The sequence below is a fragment of the Ipomoea nil genome, unplaced genomic scaffold (assembly GCF_001879475.1).
Source record: "Ipomoea nil cultivar Tokyo-kokei standard unplaced genomic scaffold, Asagao_1.1 scaffold2662, whole genome shotgun sequence".
NCBI lineage: Eukaryota > Viridiplantae > Streptophyta > Magnoliopsida > Solanales > Convolvulaceae > Ipomoea > Ipomoea nil.
This window is the reverse complement of record NW_017619090.1, coordinates 1,696,110-1,718,444: the sequence shown is the minus strand read 5'-3', so window position 1 is coordinate 1,718,444 and position 22,335 is coordinate 1,696,110. Positions and strand designations below refer to the sequence as shown.

Genomic DNA, 22,335 nt, shown 5'->3' with positions numbered 1-22,335 from the left:
TTTCATATTCGGACTTGAGAGCTTGTGTTGAGACACGCAAATCAGTCACGGGGTTCTGCATATTCCTAGGAACATCCCTCATCTCATGGCGTTCCAAGAAACAAGCCACCGTTTCCAAATCTTCATCGGAGGTAGAATACCGGGCCTTAGCCACGACTTCTTGTGAATTACAGTGGCTGGATTCTCTTCTTCGGGATTTGAATGTCACCTCAACTGCACCAGCTGCTGTATTTTGTGACAGCAAGTCAGCTATAGCAATAGCTGAGAACCATGTCTTCCACGAGAGAACGAAGCACATCGAGATTGATTTCCACGTTGTGAGAGAAAGGGTTGTCCAAGGTCTGATCAAGTTACTCTCTGTATCCTCTATCAATTAGATAACCGACGGCTTTACAAAACCCTTAGCCTCCTCCATGTTCAGCACCTTTGTATCTAAGCTTGGTGTCCAGGATCTGCACACTCCAGCTTACGGGGGGTATTAGAGGGAGAAGCAAAGGGGTAAAAAGGATATCTTATAACCTTTCTCATTCTATTGCAACTGTCATCTAAGTATATAAAAAGGTGGCAGTTTCTATTCGGTAAAGATGATGAAGTTTACTTTACCAGTCAACAAACTAATGTAGTGATTCAGTTCCTTTTCTTTCCTTCTCTTCACGCAATAATATTTGCCTATAGTCCACAATAAAATGAATATAATTTCGAACATAATTCATATGTCCATTTTAATCATCTCTAAATCTAAGATTGTGAGATGTTCACATTTTTTAGCAACCCATGAGCTATTGTGTCGACTATCATAAAGAGTGTAACTAGAATATCTAAAACACAAAAGTGTGCGGATAGAAAAATTCCAAAGATACCAATTCATTCGGAATCCCATCATAAGCACTACATATATGTAAAGATATTCGACGTGGAGTCAACTTTAGAGTTGGATCCAAGTCATCGAACACATTTTCCTTCTTAATTATGTGCAAGAAATTTTCATCTTTAGCTTTTGTTAAGCAAAAGTCACATACCAAATCATGAACACCACATGATAAGATGTGACCATCATACTTTCTTTCAGACACCATAACTAGGTTACTACCCACCAGATGATTCAAGCAATCCCCTGCAGCGTCTTCTACTCTCTCTTTTTCTATAATGTCTATGAATCCTTCAGATATCCATAGATTTATCAATTTCGAAGCTACAATTATTTTATCCTCTGGGATTGTTGCAAAGTAAAGTAAGCATGGTCTCAAATGATCTGGTAAATGATTGTAACTAAGTTCTATTGCATCACTACTCTGTATTCTGCCACTAAATGCAATTTGTGAGCTTAAAGTATTAAGAACTTCTTGCCACATTTGCTCACTCTTTTCAACTTCTCTCAGGAGCCCGGCTACCAAACCAACTACCAAAGGTAGTCTCCCACACTTTTTAGATATTTCTTTTCCAATATTTTCAAGTTCTTTAGGACATGCCTTCCCTTTAAATAACTTCACTTGCAATAATTCCCAGCTCTCATCAATAGTGAAGAATGGAAGGCAAATATGTCTAGCATCAGAAACTACACTTTCTTGTCTGCTTGTTATAACAACTCTACTTCCATTGTCACATGAGGGAAAAGCTCTATTCAACTCTTCCCATGCTTTGAGACTCCAAATATCATCCAACACTATGAGGTATCTCATTCCCATCAAACTTTTGTGAAGCTCTTCAGATACACTACTGCCCATCTTTATCTCCCTACCACATACTTGACTATATATTTTGTTCAACAAGTCCTTGCAATCATATTCTTGAGAAACAGTACACCACGCACGCTTGTCAAAGTGGTTGACTATATTTTTTTTCTTTATACACTCTCCTCGTTAAAGTTGTCTTTCCCAATCCGCCCATACCAGTAATTAAAGCAACTTCTCTCTCCTTTGAACCATGAATAAGTTGATTTATGATTGTTTGTGCTTCCTTCTCAAAACCCACAACTTTATCATTATCAATCTCATAGATGTTTGGCATCTTTTTTTATCTCTTGGAACCTTGAATTGCTTTAAGAAATATAGGGTTTGATTATAACTATTTGTTCAATTTTATTCATCAATCAAAATAAAAGAAGATGAAGAAATTGTATGAGTTTGAAGAATGCATGGAAATATTATCATGTCTTAACGATGATGGGAAGCGAACAAATTAATTGTATGAGTTTGAAGAATGCTTGGAAATATATGTATTTATATGAAGGATTTATAAGGACAATAATTTTGATCGAAATAATAAAAAATGGCTATATATTCTTAATTGGCTAAGAATAGTTAATACAAAGGGGACTTTGGAATGACTATACTCACTGTTGGAAATTATGAAATTTCCGACCACCTGAAAGTAATCTTAAATATAAAATGAAATAAGAATGTTTCTATCTTTGCTCTAAAATGCATGGTTACGTACTTACGTTGCAATTGCTTGTTTAATTTTGTACAATATTTAATTTAGTATTATTGAATAAAATTTATATATTTTAAAACTATATTATTAAAAAATTTATTAAACATAAAATATCAATTTTTTAAAAAGTACGGAGTAATTTTTTTTATAATAATGAAAAAGCAAGAGCTGGTTTTTGTTTTTTGTTTTTTGTTTTTTTTTTTTTGAAAGGAGCAAGAGCTGGTTTGATTGTATACGTAATATATGTAGCAAACAAAATTAAACAACATACATACTGATGGAATTAATTAAACCGGGGGTCCGACTTAACTAACCCGAATAAGAGTACGAATAATAAATAAATGATACGAATGATATAGTAAAGGCCGTGAGACCGTAGATTGTATTAAATGCCGTAGAATTGGCTATTACAGTAGTATTTTAGGACAAAGTATGTAGGAAATGTAGAGCGTAGATAGCATGTGCCTTGTTAGGACAAGGAGGGGGGCTTTTATACAAGCCAAGCCCCCAACCGCCTCCCCCTAAAACGGGGGGTTAGTTGGATCTGGAGTTGACCTCGCCCGGTCTCGCGACCGAGCCGCGCTGCGGGGGCCAGGCCGAGCTCATCATGGGCCCAGGCCGGGCCCATGTGGAGGTCGGCCCGGCCTCCTGGAGAGGCAGGCCCGGCTTCCAACGTGGCCCGTGCGGGGGCCACGTGGCGAGGCCTCGGCCGGGGCGGGTACGTGGCGCCGCCCCGGGACCCGTTCTTGCTTCGCGCCCTCGGGTCGGTTCGGGTCGATTCCCAATATATCCGTCACATACACTTCAGAATATAGAAGTGATAATAAACAGATTAGTTTCATGAAAACTTGCGGACTAATCCCATCCATAAATCTAAGATAATTAAGCGCTGAAAATTAATAAAAAATGAAAAAAATGCAGTTACATTTTTGCAATGACAATAGTGCATTTGAAAACGCTTGACAATACTTGCATCTAGAGATAATTAATAGTGTAGTGTCACTTATCCATTGATGCACTATATAATGTTTCCAAAATGAACCATTATAATTACAAAAATTTTACATCATTTTTATTTAATTTTCAACTTTTTATCATGCTAGACTATATGAACGGATGATATTAGTTCACAAGTTGTTACGAGCTACTAATGATATAGAAGTGATAACAAGTTGTAATTACGTAGTTCACACATCAAACTGCTTTACTGCTCACACAGTCTGACAGTCACACTTCTTAACTAAATTGTTTAAGCAGTTCCCTCCGTTAAAAAAAAAAAAAAACAGTTCCAACCCTTGCTGAAGTCTTTTTCGAACACACCCTGTCGCTAGATTACCTGTCAATAATTTTGAAAAACAAATGAAGAAACTTAGTAGGACCCCACGCACAACACCAAAAATAGAAATGCATTTAATTGATTCTTCTGTATATACATAGGCTTAGGATGCTATTGAAAGTGAATTGAAGACCAGAAGTCTGTCTGCACATTTCACTTACTTGATATAATCTCGACATTAAGTTGCTCATTTCCTATGTCTCGTGCATCTTCCTCAATTTTCTTCGCTGGACTTTTACTGCTTTTATGGCAGCTACGCACACTGAGTAGTTCCAATGTTAAAATATCTGCCAATCTATAAGGCACCTCCCGTAACTCCACACAATAATCCAAAATTACTTGCTCAAGGCAAGGAAAAGACTCTTCACTGCAAATATTCCAAATTCTAATATTAAGATGGTCTAGTTGGAGGTATTTTAGTTTGTGGAATTGGATTTCTTCATCCACATTCCATTCTAAACCCTCCTCAAACTTGCAACACGCTAGTATTAGAGCCTCAAGATTGGAGAGTTGTGCAATTATTGAAATTGCTGACGACGAAAGAGTAATACCCTTCAAATTTATTTCCTTAATACTTGATGGAAACTTGGTGAGTTTAAGATCATTAAGAAGATGTGGATTCCCACGGTAATGTGGATCATGATTGCAAGTATTGTATAACCAAAGAGATTCAAGATGATGGAGAATGTGAATTTCAGGAAATGGACATGATGGCGAGACCAGACAGCTCAAATATTTGAGATGGGGAAGCTTCCTCAATAAATGCTCCTCCCTTGTAGTCAAACAAGTTTTCAAATCTAATGTCTGTAAGACTTTATTCTCAAACAAAGTCTGTAAGAAACCAAAAATTGTTTCAATAACTGGAGTACGTACTGTTGGGTATGAATCACAATCATAGTGGTGGATAATCATATGTCTCAAACTTTTCATATTTCAAAAATATTTTGGCAAATGTAAATCCTTGTCTGAAGTCAACTTTAATGTTATGAGACCCTCAAGATTCTTCAGTGACGATGGTGAGACAGAACCACATCCACATAGATAGAGAGCCAGATATCTTAGATGAATTAGTGAGTTAATTTCAGCTAAAATTAATTTATCCACACCAATGAACTCTAAATCCAAGAATTTTTTCGCAATCCATGAGCCATTATAAACCTTTGCATCATAGTCTATGATAACCTTTGGGTAACCCAAAAAGTGTGTGGATAGAAGAATTCCATGCTACCAATTCATTAGGAATCTCATTACCAACATATCTATGGAAAGATATCCGATGTGGAGTAAATTCCAGAGTTGGATTCAACTTATCTTCCATCTTAATTATGTGCAAGAAATTTTCCTCTTTAGCTTTTGCTAAGCAAAACTCATGTATCAAATCATGAACAATGCATGATAAGATGCCACCATCGTACTTCCTTTCAGAAATCATTACTAAGTTACTGCCAACCAGATGGTTCAAACAATACTCTGCGGTGTCTTCTACTCTCTCCTTCTTAATGTCTATGAACCCTTCAGATATCCATAGTTTTATTAGATAGGAAACTTCAATTCTTTCATCCTCTAGGAATGCTGCAAAGTAAAGTAAGCATGGTTTCAAATGATCTAATAAATACTTGTAACTAAGCTCTATCGCGTCATTGCTCCGTATTCCCTCTCTAAACTCAGCATATGAGTTTAAAGTAAGAAAAAATTCTTGCCACATTTGCTCACTCTCTTCAACTCCTACCAGAAGCCCGGCTACCAAGCCAATAACCAACGGTAGCCCCCCACACTTTTTAGATATTTCTTTGCCAATACTTTCAAGCTCTTTAGGACATTCATTCCCTTTAAATAACTTCACTTGAAATAATTCCCAACTCTCATCAATAGTGAAGAAAGGAAGACAACAAATATATTTGGCATCAGAAACCACACTTTCTTCTCTGCTTGTTAAAACAATTCTACTTCCATTGTCACATGAGGGAAAGACTCTATTTAACTCTTCCCATGCTTCAACACTCCAAATATCATCCAACACTATGAGATATCTCCTTCTAATCAAACATTTGCGAAGCTCTTCAGCTACATTGCCAATCTCTATCCCCCTACCACATACTTGACTGTATATTTTGTTCAACAAGTGCTTGTAATCATATTCTTGAGAAACTGTACACCATGCACTGTTGTCAAAGTGTTTGGCTACTTTTTTCTCCTCATACACTCTCCTAGTCAGAGTTGTCTTTCCCAATCCACCCATGCCTGTAATTAAAACAACTTTTCTCTCCTTTGACCCATAAATAAGCCGATTTATGATTGTTTCTGCTTCCTTCTTGAAACCCACAGCTTTATCAGAGATGTTTGGCATCTTTCTAATCTCAAATACGTTGTATTGTATTGGTTAGAAATATATTCAAAAGAACAAAGTAAGGAAGTGATAAAATTTTGAGAGGCAAAGCACTTGATAAAAGACACGATGAAAAGATAAAGACTGTCGGCACAGAGAGTATATAAATTAATTTTAATGTTTTGACTTTTTAAGAAATATAAATGTATCTTTAGAAATAAGCTACTTTAGATTGATAAACTTTATACAGTAACAGATAATTTCAAATTGTGTTTTATGGGAAGTGATCGAGAATTACCCATTATTATAGTATTGTGTGCATACTTAATCTTGTGATAATTAAGAGTGAATTCCATTTTTGGTCTTACTGTTATAGGGGCGTTTCCAATTCCAATCTATTTTAATTTTTTTTGTCACTTTACAACCACTGTTATTGAATGTGTTCTACTTTTAGTCCACCGTTAATATTTTCGTCAAGAGACCGTATAACTAAAGGGTATTTTGGTCTTTTTATGTTTGTCTCTTCTCTTTTAATCCAGGCGCTTCGTCCTCCTCCTCCGATATTCGAAGATGGCTCTTTGAACAACGAGAATGTGAAGCCAAAGCTACATCGTTTCGTTCGTTCCAACATGGGCCGGCGAAGTTTCTTAAGTTTTAGGTTTAATGTTCTCATTTCTTTAGTCAAACATAGTCTTGGATGAATAGAAAGGACAAAATACCCCTAGATTACACGGCCTCTTGATGGAAATACTAACGGTGATACTAAAAGTGGAACACATTCAATAATAGTGGTTATAAATTGACAAAAAAAAATTAAGGTGGACTAAAATTGAAAACACCCCTATAACAATAGGACTAAAAATGGAATTCACTCGATAATTAACTTCACTAAAGTTCAGACTAACAAGAGCTTACGAACCTTTGTAAGTGTGCACAAGCTTTGATCTCGAGATGAACACTTTGAATTGATGGATAGAACTAACTCGTGGAAGCTAAGATTATAATTTGCCTGTATTTTCCCGAAATTAGATAAAGATGAAAAGCTTTCTTCAAGAAAAAAAAAAAAAAGAAAAAAAAAAAAAGAAAAAAAAAAAAAAAAAAAAAAAAGAAAAAAAAAAAAAAAGAAAAAAAGATAAAGATGAAAGGGAAGAATCGTCAGATCCGCACTAACCAACCATTCATAAACTAATTTAATGAACATTACAGAACCAACTATATACACATTCTTCCAAAAAGGTTGAACCCCAACTTTAAGGGTCTCTCACATTCCGGCCCGATAAAGCATTTGGGAGGATGTAAATCATGGTGACTCAACTGAACATGAACCATAGAGGCTAGACCGGTGCTCACTGCGCACAAAGAGTCCCTCACTTTGACCAACTATATACATATATTGTTATATACGGAGTACAAATTAAAAGAAAAAACTAAGCAAACAAGTGATGAAAGAAATAGCTTTACTAACAATAATACAATATTTCAAGAACGACTCACCTCTGATCTAAGAGTGAATGAGCAGAGAAATGAATTTCAGATCCAATATATATCTTTAAGAACACTGCAGATTTCTTGAAGTAGAAAAATAAGAGGAAAGAAATGGATATCAGATAAAAAAAAAAAATGAGGGAGAAATTAAGGATTATATTTTATGAGATATTGATTTTTGGTGTTAAATAATTGAAGGGAAGACTTTAGAGGATAGAGGTCAATTGTATGGACGCGTCATGTACCTGTTTGCCAGTTGTTATACAATGTCCTAAATTGGGAATTAACTAATATATATATATATATATATAAAATGAATTGTTATCACAAATTAAAGTCAATATGTACTTAAAAATGAAAAATGGTTATCAAATTCTGATTTTACAAAAAAAAAAAAGAAAAAGAATCGGTTATTAATAATTTAGATTAAAATTACAGGGCGTTATTTTACTATTAATTTAATCAATCAATACTATCCATCTATACTATTAATCTAATTTTCACTTTAACATCCGCCCAATCCTATACTATTAAGGTTTACGTAATATTATAAAATAGTGTAATAAAACTCCTAATAGAATATATTGTTTCCTACTTTTCTATTCGTACTAGAATTCCACATTAAAATTCTGTTCGTAATACAATATAACAATATTAAAATTTATATTCCTATTCAACAATACTAATATTTTCACCCGTACGATGTACGAAATAGATTTCCCATAATATTTTAAGAATATTTGAATAGATATATAATTATATAAATTATAACATCAAATATTATATAGTGCAATTGAAAAGATGGTATGAATCGATTATGTTTTGTGATGTTATCCTTGCTTGAATTCGACCAAATAATTGTTGAATTAATAGCTAATGTGTAGAAGTAAGCATCCGATGGTGAAACTTTGAGAATTTTTATATTAGTGTTTAGGATTTGTATTTGAAAAAAAAAATAATAATATCACCGGTTCAAATTACACATTATTGAAAACCTCTTTGTAGACGACATGTCGACATGGGTAGTATTAACAGAATCTTGTCAATTTTCGTCTAGAGCTAACACCTCCATGCTATCAAGATGAGTGACTAAGGAAAAAGGTACGTACAATTGACCGTGATTAAACACCAATTTTTTTTAGTAATAACCAAACATGAGTTAGTGTTTGACCCTAACTTTTGTTAATAGTCATGGCATATGCGAGCATCCATGGGGATTGCTTACACTAGAACTTGAAGGAAAATCTCGTAATGAACAAATGAAGTAATGATGTATCCACTATCCATAAATGAGCCTATAATTCTTGCACTAGAGGCCGGGTAGGTTTGAATCCTTTCAAAAACGGGTTAATGCTGTCGGAAGAAGAAGTTTATCATCACTTCAAAATTGTATTAAATTTGTAGTTTAATTTAAATTTCGTAGAGAGTTTAATTGCTTGAATTAAAGTTATAAATTATATTTTATAAAATTAAAATATATTTTATTTCATAATTTATTAAATTATATTTATAATCGAAATTACAAATTATAATTATAAAGTTAAAATTATTAATTATAAAAAATAATTAATTATATTAATTATATTTATTAATTAAATAATATATTTCCGAGATAAAATAATTAAGTATATTTACTAATTATATTTTATCAAATTAAAATATTTATTTTTTTAACCTTTCGGAAATCTGTGAATGGTAGGTAACACAGAGGTACTGTGTAACCTTTCGAAAATCTCCCAAAGGTTCATAACTTTTTTTTTCCTCTCTCAATTTATTGTTACCTAAATTTATTTTTAATTAAAATAAAAATTAAAAATTATAATTATAAAGTTAAAATTATTAATTATAGATAAGTAAATGAAATAATAGATGATGTATAGGAGTGTGAAGAAGTATGACCCACACAAAATGGAGAAAAGGAGAGAAGGATTGGAGAAAAAAATATTATAGGAGATTATATGGTGATGGGGAAGAGTTGAGCTCACAAATTAGGGAGATAAAGGGAGAACCATTGTAGATATCCTCAATCATTATTACATGGACCATGATCCACACAATTGTGGGGACCATAAATAAAAAGTACATTTTTAATATATTAAGGGTACATTATTTATGTACGTAAGGTACATTTTTTGAAAGTACATTTTAATATACTTAGGATACATTATTTTATTTAATGTACCTTCAGTATAAAAATAATGTACTTTTAATATATTAAAAATATACCTGATATTCATGGTTTACACAATTGTATGAACCATGGTCTATACAATAATTTGCCAGATATCCTTATAATATGGACAATAGTCCGCAAAATATCGATTGGGTCTCTTCCAAATGAATGGAGTAATATAATAATATGAGTAAATTTCAATTTTAGTCCTATGATTATAGGGGTCTTATTAATTCAAGTTCTGGTTTGCAATTACAACAGATACGGGATTTGCATTGGGGGCAAAAATAAAGACGCTTTGTATGCAATTTCCGGTTTGACAAGTAAAAGTATGGCTTTGCTTGATGGAAACGGTCCGAATTAGCAAACCAGAAACCCTTCACGTATTATACACAATTTCATTGTAAAAACATTGAATTTTCCCTATTTCTTCCTCTTTTTCTTTGTGATTTGAAGCCGGGATACCAGAAACCAGCGTCGGTGTGTTTTCTCCGGCAAAATTTGAAGTAAATCCGATGAAGAAATGGGGAAGAAAGAAATGAGAGGCAAAAAGATTAAAATACCCTCATTATTTTAACTATAACAGTTTTCCGGCAAAGTTCATACATAAGTAATTTAATGTCGAATTTGTTTATTTAAACATGTAACTCATAGTATATAAATACAATGTAATATATGAGATTCATTATAATTGTTACTAAACTTTTTTTAAATAGTAACCAAGTATTTTTGTTGCAAATGGTTCTAATATATTTAATGAATGCACATATATACAAGATCAATGAATGAATCAACGATTCCAGTCCTTTAGGTGTTTTGCTCCGTGTTCATTTAGTTCAACCATTATTGTTGAATAAATTATTATGGATAAAGAAATTCTTAATTTAAGGAATTTAGATGTAGTAAAAATTTAATTTGTTTAATTATAATGTAACCCAAAGATATTGGACGATTGGTAAATATGATGTAACCCAAAGATCAAAATGCTAAAGAAAGTGTTTGGTTATTCAACAGTTTGAAGCAACAATTTGTTCCAAATCACTGAACATACAAACATTGCAATTTACAATATTTTCACTTAACAGTTTTTTTAGAATGATTCTCCCAAAACACATCTATACTTAAAAAAAAAAAAAAAAATTACTGTAGAGCCATTTCGACTCTTTGAATAACAAGAGCCAGTTTTGCTAGCTCATTGCTTGCCCATCAACGGATGGGCAAGCTTAATTTTTAAATTGGAGCCTCAAGGCTCCCATGCGTGGCAAAACTAAGGGGAGCCGAACGTTCGGCTCCACATATGTTTTTTTTTTTTTTAAATTTTATTTCTTTTATTAAATTATTATTATTCTTTTTATTTTTTTAAAACTATTATTATTATTATTATTATTATTATTATTATTATTATTATTATTATCATTATTATTATTTTCACATGTGTGATGCACGTAATGGATTTGTTATAATATTTTAAGAATATATTTTGATCGCTATACAATTACATAAATTATATATAACATCGAATATTATATAGTTCAATTGAAGAATTGAGTTGTATCGACTGTATTTTCTATTGTTATCATTTTTTGAATTTGAGCAAATAAACACTCAATTAATAACCAATGTGTAAATGTACGCATCCGGTGCTGAAAATTTAGAAATTTTATACATCAGTGTTTATGATTCGTATTAAGGGTGTGTTTGGAAAGTAGGAAAACATTTTCCTTTCTAGTGTTTGGTTGCATTCCAGAAAACTGTCTTGGTGTGTTTGGTTCATTTTCTGAAAAATGAGTATAATTATTTTTAATTTTAAATATTTAAAATATACAATGATTGTGGGGGTGGGGGTGGTAGTAGGGGTGGTGGGTGGTGGTGGTGACGGTGGCGACGGGTGATTGGCTGCTCCGCTGCCAGCCTGCCACAAACGGAAAATGACCCCCCCCCCCCATAAAAAAAGGAGAAGTCATTTTCCAGAAAATTCTCTCTATTTTTCATTGACCACATCCCTATTTTTCATTGACTTTCATTTTCCCCCCTCTAGTCAAACACTGGAAACGCAAAAAAATGATTTCCAGAAATCATTTTTCGAGTTTCCAAACGCACTCTAAGTGGCAAATTTGCTCGTTGTCTAGCAACTCAGTTATATAAATCATTTTCTATCCTAATTTATTTGTATGGAAGATATAACTTCTGTGTAGATATATACCAATTTTTTCATCCTCGCATAAAAAGAAAACATAATATCATTGGCTGCTGGAACTGCACATTATTGAAAATCTCTTTGTAGACGGCATTGGTAGTAGCAACAAAATCTTGTCCATCCTCGTCTAGAGCTAACACCTTCAGGCCATCAGGATGGGTGATTCGAGAAAAGCCACATACAATTGACCATTGCCCATTGCATTACTATTTTCTATGGGAAGTCGATGAGCTCGTATTCATATATATCCCATATAATACATATATTATAGTTAATTCGTTTTCTTTTAGAAATAACTAGTATTTTCACCTGTGCGATGCACGGAATGGATTTGTTGTAATATATTAAGAATATTTGAATCGTACCAAAAAAAAAGAATATTTGAATCGATATATAATTATTTAAATTAGAACATCAAATATTATATAGTGCAATTAAAGATATGATTTGGATTGTTTATGTATTTTGATGTTATCATTGCTTGAATTTGTGCAAATAATTGCTCAAATTAATGGCTAATGTCTAGATGTACGCATGCGGTGCTTTAACTTTGAAGATTTTTATTTATCATTGTTTAGTATTTTCATAAGTTAGGCAAATGTGCTCGTTCTCTAACAATTCAGTTATAGGAATGAATTGCTATCCTAATTCATTTGTATGGTAGATATATTTTTTGTCTAGATATATAAACAATTTTTTTATTTAAAAAAGAAAACATAATATCACCATAGGCGACATTGGTAGTGGCAACACAATCTTGTCCATCATCGTTTAGAGCTAACACCTTCAGTCCATCAGGACGGGTTACTCGGGTGAAAATATATAATGGTAGAATATCACTCAATTAGTGATCCTTTTATATTTTCAGTCAATTAGTAATATCAGATTCATTTTCAGCCAATTATTCTTTTTATTTTCAGTCAATTAGAAAATCAAATGCAGTGATATTTTTACCTAATTTTCATTCCATTTTTAATTGATGATGTAGATATTATTATTGAAATATTTTCGTTCCATTTTTAATTTACCTTTACTATTGTTTAAAATATGCATTTACCATTGATGGTGTAGAATATTATTATTGAAATATTTTCGTCCAATTTTTAATTTCTGTTCCATTTTTAATTAAAATGCAATGAGCTGACCATTTCTTTTTTTTTTTTATTTATTTTAGTCAATTATGGATCATTTTTTATTTGCAATCAATCATTAATATTCATTTCCTTTTATATTTTTAGTCAATTAGTAATATTAGATTCATTTTCAGTCAACTATTCTTTTTTATTTTCAAACAATTAATCAATTAAAATATAGATGCAGTGATATTTTACCTAATTTCTGTTCCATTTTTATTTGATGATGTAGAATATATTGAAATATTTTTGTTTCTTTTTTTTTTTTCGTTCCATTTTTAATTTACCAGTACTATTTTTAAAAATATACATTTACTATTGATGATGTAGAATATTATTATTGAAATATTTTCTTTCCATTTTTAATTTTCCTTTACTTGATGATGTAGAATATTATTATTGAAATATTTCCGTTCCATTATTTGAAATTGTGAAAGATTTATGATATAATTGTGATTTGATTTATTCTACTGTGTAATATTATTGTTAAAAATTAAAATGTAATAATTTGACCATTTCTTTTTCCATTTTAGTCAATTATGGATCAAATTTTTTTTTATTCTCAATCAATTTAACATAATTTCCATTCATTTTTCCATTTTTAATTTTCAGTCAATTATTAATATTCATTTCATTTTCCCATTTACATAATTCTTGTTTCATTTTTAATTTATGATATAGAATATTATTGTGACATATTTCTATTTTTTTTTAGTTTACGTTCCTTTTTTAATTTACCTTTACTATTTACTATTGTTTGGGCGAAAAATCAAGTAAATAGGATTTTGTTTTTAATTATAGTATAGATTATTATTATTCACTACAAGAAAAATGCACATAGACAACACTAGAAAGACAACAGTTTTTAAGAAAAGTGTTGTCTTTTGTATAAAAGACAACAGTTTGGTCCAAAATCGTTGTCTTTGATGTAACACTTTTGTCAAAGACAACGGTTTTTACTTAACCGTTGTTGTAAGTGTGTTGTCTTTGTGCATTTTGTGAAAAGACAACACCACAACGACAACGGTTTTTTAAAACCGTTGTCTATGTGCGTTTTTTTTTTAAAAAGACAACGGTTTTTTTAACCGTTGTCGTTGGTGTGTTGTCTTTAAGCACACTGGAATACACAACACTAGAAAGACAACGGTTGTTTAAAACCGTTGTCTTTGTGCGCTCTTTTTTTAAAAAAAGACAACGATTTTATTTAACCGTTGTCGTTGGTGTGTTGTCTTTAAGCGCACTCGAATACACAACACTATAAAGAACGGTTTTTAAAAACCGTTGTCTTTGCACGCTCTTTTTTATTTAAAGGACAACGGTTTTTTTACCGTTGTCGTTGATGTGTTGTCTTTAAGCGTATTTAAATACACAACACTACAAAGACAACGGTTATAAAAAACCGTTGTCTTTGCGCATCATTATTTTATAAAATATAAACAAAGATGTTAACAACAAGAGTCAAACATAACAAACTAAGTTAAACCTACTAAGCCACACCAACACTTATGTACTTAAGCACAACATCTAGGATATAACCAGTTTGGTTCTGTGTTGTCTCTGAGAACCAAGACAATGATTGTATGAAATATGTTAAGGATGCCCTTAAGAGGGATAGAACCTAAGATTTCTAACATAACAAACAAAGCTAAACCCACCAAGCCACACCAACTCTTGTTTACTAAAGTGTTACACCTACCAAGCCATAACAAACTAAGCTAAACGGTTGTTCAAAAGTTAATTTAATAGTTCTATTTTCGTTAATATTTAAATATAAAATTATTCACCAAAATTTCAATTTCAATTCATTAAAGTTTTATTTTCAATTACAATTAAGACCAATCTAGGAATTCAAAATAATAATAATAATAATAATAATAATAATAATAATAATAATAATAATAATAATTATCAAGTATAAAAAATAATAGATTATATCTATAATATTTTTTTTTAAAAAATTGGGCTTCCAAAAATTGGGGGCCCTATGCGGTCGCGCCGGTCCGACATGGCCTAGAATGGCCCCGGCAGTGCGGTGTGGCGTTCCGAATGGTGCGGTATGGTGTGGAGGGTAAGGGCGGTATGATAGGGGCCGGGGTTGGTAATCGACCCTTCCGGCTAGCGCATGACTAACAAGGTTAGCTATATGTTGGTAATCGACCATTCCGCCATGCATGGGACACGTGGAGAATGGATACGAAAGAATAGTTGATATCGTACAGTAAGCTATAGCCAATTTCTTTTGCCGTGATCTTTGTAATAATTGGGCCGCCAGCTGTTTGGGTAATAAACCTCCGAGTAATAAAGGGCAAATTATGCTGTGCAACCGTGTGCACCATGCATGGTGCACACTGCTCTATGTTCATGATTACCGAACTATATATTCATAATTTTTGAAATTCATATTCATAATGATTGAACTCTATATTCATAATTTTCGATATGATGTTCATATTCCCAATTGTTGAACTATGTATTCACAAATCATAAAACTATATGTTCATAATTTGATAACTATACAGTTTAGAAATTATGAATCTGCAGTATAGAAATAATGAATATATTGTATAAAAATTATGGATCTATTGTATTTAAATTATGAATCTATTGTATTTAAATTATGAATCTACGATTTAGAAATTATGAATCTAGAGTAAAGATTTTATGAATCTACAGTATATAAATTATGAATCTCGCGTTCTGTACATATATACTCGCTGGTACTATTTTGGGTCTAGCAACCTGGGTAATAAAGCTAATATTTTTTTATGGTGGATCGGGTCCCTACAAAATCATGAATATACTTTTTTTTTTTTAAATGTTACTGGCTCGATCTCACAACCTTCCAAATGGAAGTCCAACCCGGGTACCATTAGACCACATAGTCTTGGTATGAATATACTTATTTAATTTTGAAAAAATGAAAGCTTATTATAAAATTAAAATAAAATTTTGTTATTTTTCTAATTATATTAGTATATAGTATATAGTATATGTTATGTTATTTTTCTTTTTGCAAAATCAAAATAATTCCTTCAATTCAATTGTTTCCCTTTAAAAATTTTTAGTTAGAACACTTAAGCGGGAGAAATTTCTCTCTTTGTAAATTTTCCCGTCAAACACTTTAGTTTCTAAGACAAAATTTCCGCTACCGCCATTCTCAGACATTCTCTCTTTGCAAACCTAGTGCTCTCCGCCGATCTCCATTCTCCTCAAACACCGCCATCTCTGCCATCTCCGCAGTCAGCCCAGTGCTCTCCGCCGACCGTCCTCTTTCCGCGTCCAATCTCCGACGCCGTCCCCGCCTCCAATCGGATTGAGTGGCTTCCCTAGCATCTTCAAGAAGCTCGGCATCTTTGGCGGATCTAACCTGGGAAAAATCGCGGGCTTCCGTCACACTAGTGAACAAAGATTGCTTCCTCTGGGCGGGTTCTTCATCGCTCTTCTCTTTCTTGGCTGAAACCACGAAAGATTTCTTGAGGCTTCTTCTGCTGGGAACGCCGCTACAAGTTGAGAGCTTGTGTGCACACCCAGTGTTTGTGAAAATGCCATTCTGTGGAGGTGTCAAGGTCAGAGCCCTGAGACCCATTTTTTGCTTGTATAGTTTTTAATCAAGGTTTGTCTGTGGTGCCATTTTTGCTGCTTATATATTGGTTTAAGGAGACGCCATGAGGGAGAATTTGGGATTTGTTTGTGGTGGGTGATTTGTGTGAGAAATTTGCATGGTGGCAAGTGGCAGTAAGCCTGGTGGCTTAGGGGAGAAGATGTGGCCATGTGGTGACTATTGAAATTGTGATGGAAGATTCCAAATCTTAGGAAAAAGCCACAAAGTATCCAATAATCTTTAGTGGTAGAGAATTCAGTCAAATGGAATTATAATATCCAGTCTTTGTCAATTCAGTATATTATACTCTTATAGCTTTTCTTTTCTTGCATTTGGTATGTGAGTTCTCAGTAATGTTGTAATAACACTGGCCAGAAAAATTCAAAAAAAAAAAAATAAACTAAAATTCCCAAAGGGATTTGAAGCCAAAAATGCCCTTCTAGAACTACACTAATCTGAGCAGTTAACATTCTTGCAGATCTCCAAAAGGGCATTCAGATCAGTAGATTAAAGAGTAAAGATTCATGATGAAGCTAGAAAGTTTGCATATCAGACTGGTGTCAATGTGGTTGTTGCCTATGGTGGAGCACCCATAAATCAACAGGTCCTATTCTTTCTAATATCTTCATTTAATAAAACCTTTTGTAAGATGAACATGTTAATAGGTCACATAGATTTATCAAAGACAACCCATTTAATCCATTACATAAATAGGATATGTAAGAATTGTCCATCACTTTCTGCTCTTGATATTTTAAGAATTGTTGAGCTAAAGTTGAAATTTTTGTTTAGTTTCACCTTTGACATGCCAATCACTTTGTTGCTAGTATGTGCTTTCTAGCAAAACAGTCCACATGAGCCCATCACTAAATTTTTGTTTAGTTATCCTTGTAATTAATCTTCTCAATTTTGTATGACAGCTTCGAGAGCTTGAGAGGGGCGTGCATATACTTGTTGCCACTCCTGGGCGGTTAGTTGATTTATTGGAGAGGGCAAGAGTCTCATTGGAGATGATTAGATATCTGGCCTTGGATGAAGTAGATCGAATGTTAGACATCGGTTTTGAACCTCAGATAAGGAAAATTGTGCAACAGACAGACATGCCTCCACCAGGCATAAGGCAGACAATGTTGTTCAGTGCTACCTTCCCGAAAGAGATTCAGGTTTGTTATGCTCATTGAGTCGTGCTTTTTTGTTATAGGTCTGGATCATCTTCGTAATTATATTAGTACATAATGTATAATATATGTTATGTTATTTCCCTCTTTGCAAAATTATATTAGGACATAGTATATAGTATATGTTATGTTATTTCCCTCTTTGCAAAATCAAAATAATTCCTTCAATTATATCGTTTCCCTTTGCAAATTTTTAGTGAGAACACTTAGCGCGGAATTTCCCTCTTTGCAAATTTTCCCATCACATACCTTAGCTCTTCATATATTAGGGTTTGAATTTCTGTCTGCCTCAGTGTTGTTACATTTATGCTAAAAATCCGTATTCTTAGGGTAAATTATACTATGGGATTAGTAGACCAATAAGGGTAAATTCTCATTACCGCCTGCATTTTCACCAAACTGCATTGAGGCAGAGGTATGTGTGTATATGTGGGTGTAAATCAAAGCAAGAATAAATATCCACTTTTTGGCTAATGCAATACCAAAAAATCTTGGAATTCTGAGGTTCTCTTCTGTTCTTTGCTCTTTTTTTTTTTTTTTGTTTTTTTTTTTTTTTTTGTTTTTTGTTTTCTTTTGTCTCTTGATTGCTGATATTTTTCTGTGATTTCTGCAAATGCAATACTCATGCAATTCCCAAAAAAAAACATTTTTAGTCCATCTGTTTAATCTTTTTGGTAAGATATATATATATATATATATATATATATATATATATATATATATATATGAGCCCTCTTTTCTTCCCTTTTTTTTAATAATTATCTTTTTCCCCCATCAATTCATTACTGTCCAGGATACCAATTACCATTATCCACTCCATTAGATCATCTAATCACTTCTGACTAAAAATGAGAAGGAGCTTGAACTCTAGATACTGCAGTACAACTGTTGCTGGTGCAATATACATTTTCCTTGTTAAATAAGGTTCATCTAAAACTAAGAAGGCCTTTGATGCAATATCTGCACTGCTAGTCAACAAGTTATGAATAAGCTAAGGTCCATCTTTATGGTTGTATTGAAAAGTTTAGTTATGAATGATATTTTGATAGAATGAAAATCAGATCAGTCCTATATTAAAGTGATTAATGGAATAATGGATGCATTTATAAAAGAAAAAATTGGTTTTCAAGTTCTAGGGTAAGTGCAAGTTTAGTACCGTCTAATTATTATGATTGAGTTACAAGTTTGGGTGGCCAAATTACACCATGAACTAGGGTGGCATGGTCTACCTTACATTGTAGTTGTAGTGTTTATTATTATTAGCTAAAAGCCTAAAAGTTGAATCCCTTAGTTGTTCTGTACTTAATTCCTGTTTGATTATGTATGAATATTACATGTTCCTTATACTTCATTTTATTTTATTTTGGTGTAAAATAAGCATAATAGCATATCATCGGAGTGCCTGGTTTTGCTGTCATATACCAAAGGCATCACCGTTAGTCACTCAGAGAATAATATATTATGTTACAATTGAGATTTGGATTGAATACTATTTGGTCTTGTTACTTGAATTTTTTAAGCGATATGAATTTATTTATCTTGTTACTTGACTGCAATTCTCATACTTACAATTTCTGTCTATGATGAAACAGTATGAAGATTTTCTGGTTGAACTCAACCACTCAAGGTGTTATGATCTAATAGATCAGTATTGTGAACAGATCTCAACCAATCTTCCAATCATGAGTAAACAGAGGTATATAACATGTTTGATTATTGTTTTTTTTTTTTAAAAAAAAAACATGTTTGATAATTGTACTGTGTGGCACCTATTATGGCAGTTGACAGTGATGTTTTTATGCTTCTTCTCAAAGCCCATAGTTTGGCCTGTTGTTTACCATTTCATGTTGTCTGTCATGGCAGAATAAAGAGATCAAGTTTACAATAACTTTGTTGCCTTTCTTTTCAATGCTCAGCTGTATGATCGAATATTCTAACTTTGATGCAGGGAATGCCCTGAGGATTGCAAGGAAGCCGTGTCGACTTTGATGTTTGCAGCAGCAAGATTTGGCGACGTGCCAGAGTTGCGCCATCTGAAAATCATATTTGCAGCAAGATGCAGCAGCAAGATGAAGGGCTATTAAAATGGTTCATGAATCCACTACGAATGCAAAGAAAGGACGCAGTAAAACTGCTTGGGAAATTGTCAAGGTAATTTCATATTTTTAACTATATAAGTGTTTGTATATAGCTAAATTGTAATGCAAATATTATTTAACATTTGTAGGCTCCTCGTCAACCGGATAGTAACCAATGTGGTTTCTTTGTCATGGCGTACATGAAAACTTTAATTGAGAATATGCCAGACTTCGATGATAAAAATTATGTTCAAGCACTGGTATTACATTCCATTTCTACTCTCTCTTCCTTGTTTCTCGCTGTTATTTAATTGCAGAATGGTTCTAGGTTTTTAATGCTTTGTTAGCTTGGGTTTAAGCCTCTCTCTTTTTCACTTGATTTGGACAGTTATTGATGATAAATTTGATTTTTATTATTTATTTTTTAGAATAAGTTTGTTGCTCTGAAATTTGGGTGTAGAGTGCGTGTGAAAGCTCGAAATTTTGGGCATTTTAGTGCTTGATGTTTTGTAATTAATAAGGGATTTCTTTGTCGTTTGTGTTTAAGTTTCATGCATTATATTCTCATGAGATTTTATCTGAATTGTTTATCAAATTTGGGTGTCTAGTAATCTCCCAAAGACTTGAAAGCTAAGACAAGAACCTGAATCATGTGTATTTGATCTGTTAACATTTTTTTTGGGGAGTGCATTTGTATTGCTTTTTCAAGTGTGTTTCTTTACTTGTTGGCTACACTTGTTATGATTCTCTTTAGGGAACTCATTATCTTGTTATGAACAGCTTGAGTATGAATGTGGTGAGAGTAAGAAGACAGTTTCATTTCATTGCAAATTATTTATATCTATACTAATTTATTTTCTTACTTTTTACATGTAGTTTCAACAAGTTGATTATGACAAAGAGGTTATTGATCTGGTGCGATATGAATGGGCCGATATTCTATCAAGGCATATAGAGTAGGTATGATTTGGTCATTCGAACGTTGTGATCATCTGGACTTGAATTGGTTCGGGGAATTGTTGTAGTAGTATTATGACTTGGATGATAATTAGAATTGGTCATGTGTTGTCTTTTGACTTGTTATTTTGAACCTTATTAGCTTGTGCACAATTATGTAACTACACTTTGCAACATATGGTGAATGGATAAATTGTTTTTTTTATACAATTATAATTTAAGCAGGTGAAAAATGGTTAAAAACCGTTGTCTATTTTACAATAGACAACAGTTAGAAACCGTTGACTTTTTTACAAAAGACAACAGTTTATGGGTGTTTCAACTACACCCAATAGACAACGGTTTATAACTGTTGTCTTTTAAAGAAAAGACAACAGTTAAAAACCGTTGTCTATGTACGTGACTTTTAACAACATTGGTTTCAACAACGCTTAATAGACAACGGTTAAAAAACCGTTGTCGTTGGTAGAAAAGACAACGGTTAAAAACCGTTGTCTATTGCGTGACTTTTAACAACACCGGTTTCAACAACACTTATTAGACAACGGTTAAAAAATCGTTGTCGTTGGTAGAAAAGACAACGGTTAATAACCGTTGTCTATTGCGTGACTTTTAACAACACCGGTTTCAACAACACTTAATAGACAACAGTTAAAAAACCGTTGTCGTTGGTAGAAAAGACAACGGTTAATAACCGTTGTCTATTACGTGACTTTTAACAACACCGGTTTCAACAACACTAAATAGACAACGGTTAAAAAACCGTTGTCGTTGGTAGAAAAGACAACGGTTAATAACCGTTGTCTATTCGCAGGACCTGCAACAACACCGGCTTCAACAACACTTAATAGACAACGGTTAAAAAACCGTTGTCGTTGGTAGAAAAGACAACGGTTAATAACCGTTGTCTATTCGCAGGACCTGCAACAACACCGGCTTCAACAACACTTAATAGACAACGGTTAAAAAACCGTTGTCGTTGGTAGAAAAGACAACGGTTAATAACCGTTGTCTATTCGCAGGACCTACAACAACACCGGCTTCAACAACACTTAATAGACAACGGTTGAAAAACCGTTGTCGTTGGTAGAAAAGACAACGGTTAAAAAACCGTTGTCTATGCGCATGACCTACAACAACACCGGCTTCAACAACAGAAAGTATACCCCTACCACAACGGTTAATAACCGTTGTCTATGTGCATTTTTCTTGTAGTGATTATTATTATTATTATTATTAATATTATTATTGTAATTTTATTTTTATTATTACATTAATACATATGATTTTTATTATACTTGAAATATATATATATATATATATATATATATATATATATATATATATATATATATATATATATATATAGTCACCAACTATACACAGACAATCCTAATTCTTTTTCTTCTTAACAACAGCAAACTTTGACCTTTTATCA

The 22,335-nt window shown here is 32.7% G+C and overlaps 4 protein-coding genes across 6 annotated transcripts; 1 reads left to right on the top strand and 3 right to left on the bottom strand.

The window, feature by feature from the left end:
* Positions 1 to 803: 803 nt before the first annotated feature.
* Positions 804 to 16,615, bottom strand: LOC109154992 (putative late blight resistance protein homolog R1B-12). Of its 3 annotated transcripts, none has more exons than XM_019302731.1 (2): positions 16,611 to 16,615; positions 804 to 1,716 (listed from the first exon to the last, which is right to left on the bottom strand). In XM_019302731.1, exon 2 carries the CDS (start codon positions 1,683 to 1,685, stop codon positions 819 to 821), a length of 867 nt encoding a protein of 288 aa, XP_019158276.1. In that variant the 5' UTR covers positions 1,686 to 1,716; positions 16,611 to 16,615; the 3' UTR covers positions 804 to 818. The 3 variants fall into 3 exon arrangements, with proteins under 3 accessions (XP_019158276.1, XP_019158275.1, XP_019158274.1); XM_019302730.1 differs by lacking the exon at positions 16,611 to 16,615 and adding an exon at positions 7,590 to 7,790 and having other exon boundaries at positions 804 to 2,036; XM_019302729.1 differs by lacking the exon at positions 16,611 to 16,615 and adding an exon at positions 7,015 to 7,108 and having other exon boundaries at positions 804 to 2,036.
* LOC109154993 (putative late blight resistance protein homolog R1A-3) lies at positions 3,591 to 4,879 on the bottom strand. Its single transcript, XM_019302732.1, has 2 exons — positions 3,931 to 4,879; positions 3,591 to 3,769 (listed from the first exon to the last, which is right to left on the bottom strand). The coding sequence occupies exons 1-2, from the start codon at positions 4,697 to 4,699 to the stop codon at positions 3,645 to 3,647; spliced, it is 894 nt and encodes a 297-aa protein (XP_019158277.1). The 5' UTR covers positions 4,700 to 4,879; the 3' UTR covers positions 3,591 to 3,644.
* LOC109154918 (putative late blight resistance protein homolog R1B-14) lies at positions 4,935 to 6,116 on the bottom strand. Its single transcript, XM_019302658.1, has one exon. It carries the CDS (start codon positions 6,114 to 6,116, stop codon positions 4,935 to 4,937), a length of 1,182 nt encoding a protein of 393 aa, XP_019158203.1.
* Positions 16,237 to 21,040, top strand: LOC109154994 (DEAD-box ATP-dependent RNA helicase 37-like). Its single transcript, XM_019302733.1, has 7 exons — positions 16,237 to 16,649; positions 17,205 to 17,288; positions 17,605 to 17,847; positions 19,455 to 19,558; positions 19,811 to 20,013; positions 20,090 to 20,200; positions 20,817 to 21,040. The coding sequence occupies exons 1-5, from the start codon at positions 16,626 to 16,628 to the stop codon at positions 19,944 to 19,946; spliced, it is 591 nt and encodes a 196-aa protein (XP_019158278.1). The 5' UTR covers positions 16,237 to 16,625; the 3' UTR covers positions 19,947 to 20,013; positions 20,090 to 20,200; positions 20,817 to 21,040.
* Positions 21,041 to 22,335: the final 1,295 nt, after the last annotated feature.

What these genes read in the sequence shown, in the direction of transcription:
- LOC109154992 (XM_019302730.1), bottom strand. Translation starts at nt 1,724, where the DNA reads ATGGGCAGTAGTGTATCTGAAGAGCTTCACAAAAGTTTGATGGGAATG.
- LOC109154993 (XM_019302732.1), bottom strand. Translation starts at nt 4,699, where the DNA reads ATGAAAAGTTTGAGACATATGATTATCCACCACTATGATTGTGATTCA. An exon ending in TAATGTCGAGATTATATCAA is followed by an intron (nt 3,770 to 3,930) that starts GTAAGTGAAATG and finishes AATTATTGACAG; the next exon opens with GTAATCTAGCGACAGGGTGT.
- LOC109154918 (XM_019302658.1), bottom strand. Translation starts at nt 6,116, where the DNA reads ATGCCAAACATCTCTGATAAAGCTGTGGGTTTCAAGAAGGAAGCAGAA.
- LOC109154994 (XM_019302733.1), top strand. Translation starts at nt 16,626, where the DNA reads ATGCCATTCTGTGGAGGTGTCAAG. An exon ending in CATTCTGTGGAGGTGTCAAG is followed by an intron (nt 16,650 to 17,204) that starts GTCAGAGCCCTG and finishes TAAAGAGTAAAG; the next exon opens with ATTCATGATGAAGCTAGAAA. An exon ending in CCTTCCCGAAAGAGATTCAG is followed by an intron (nt 17,848 to 19,454) that starts GTTTGTTATGCT and finishes ATGATGAAACAG; the next exon opens with TATGAAGATTTTCTGGTTGA.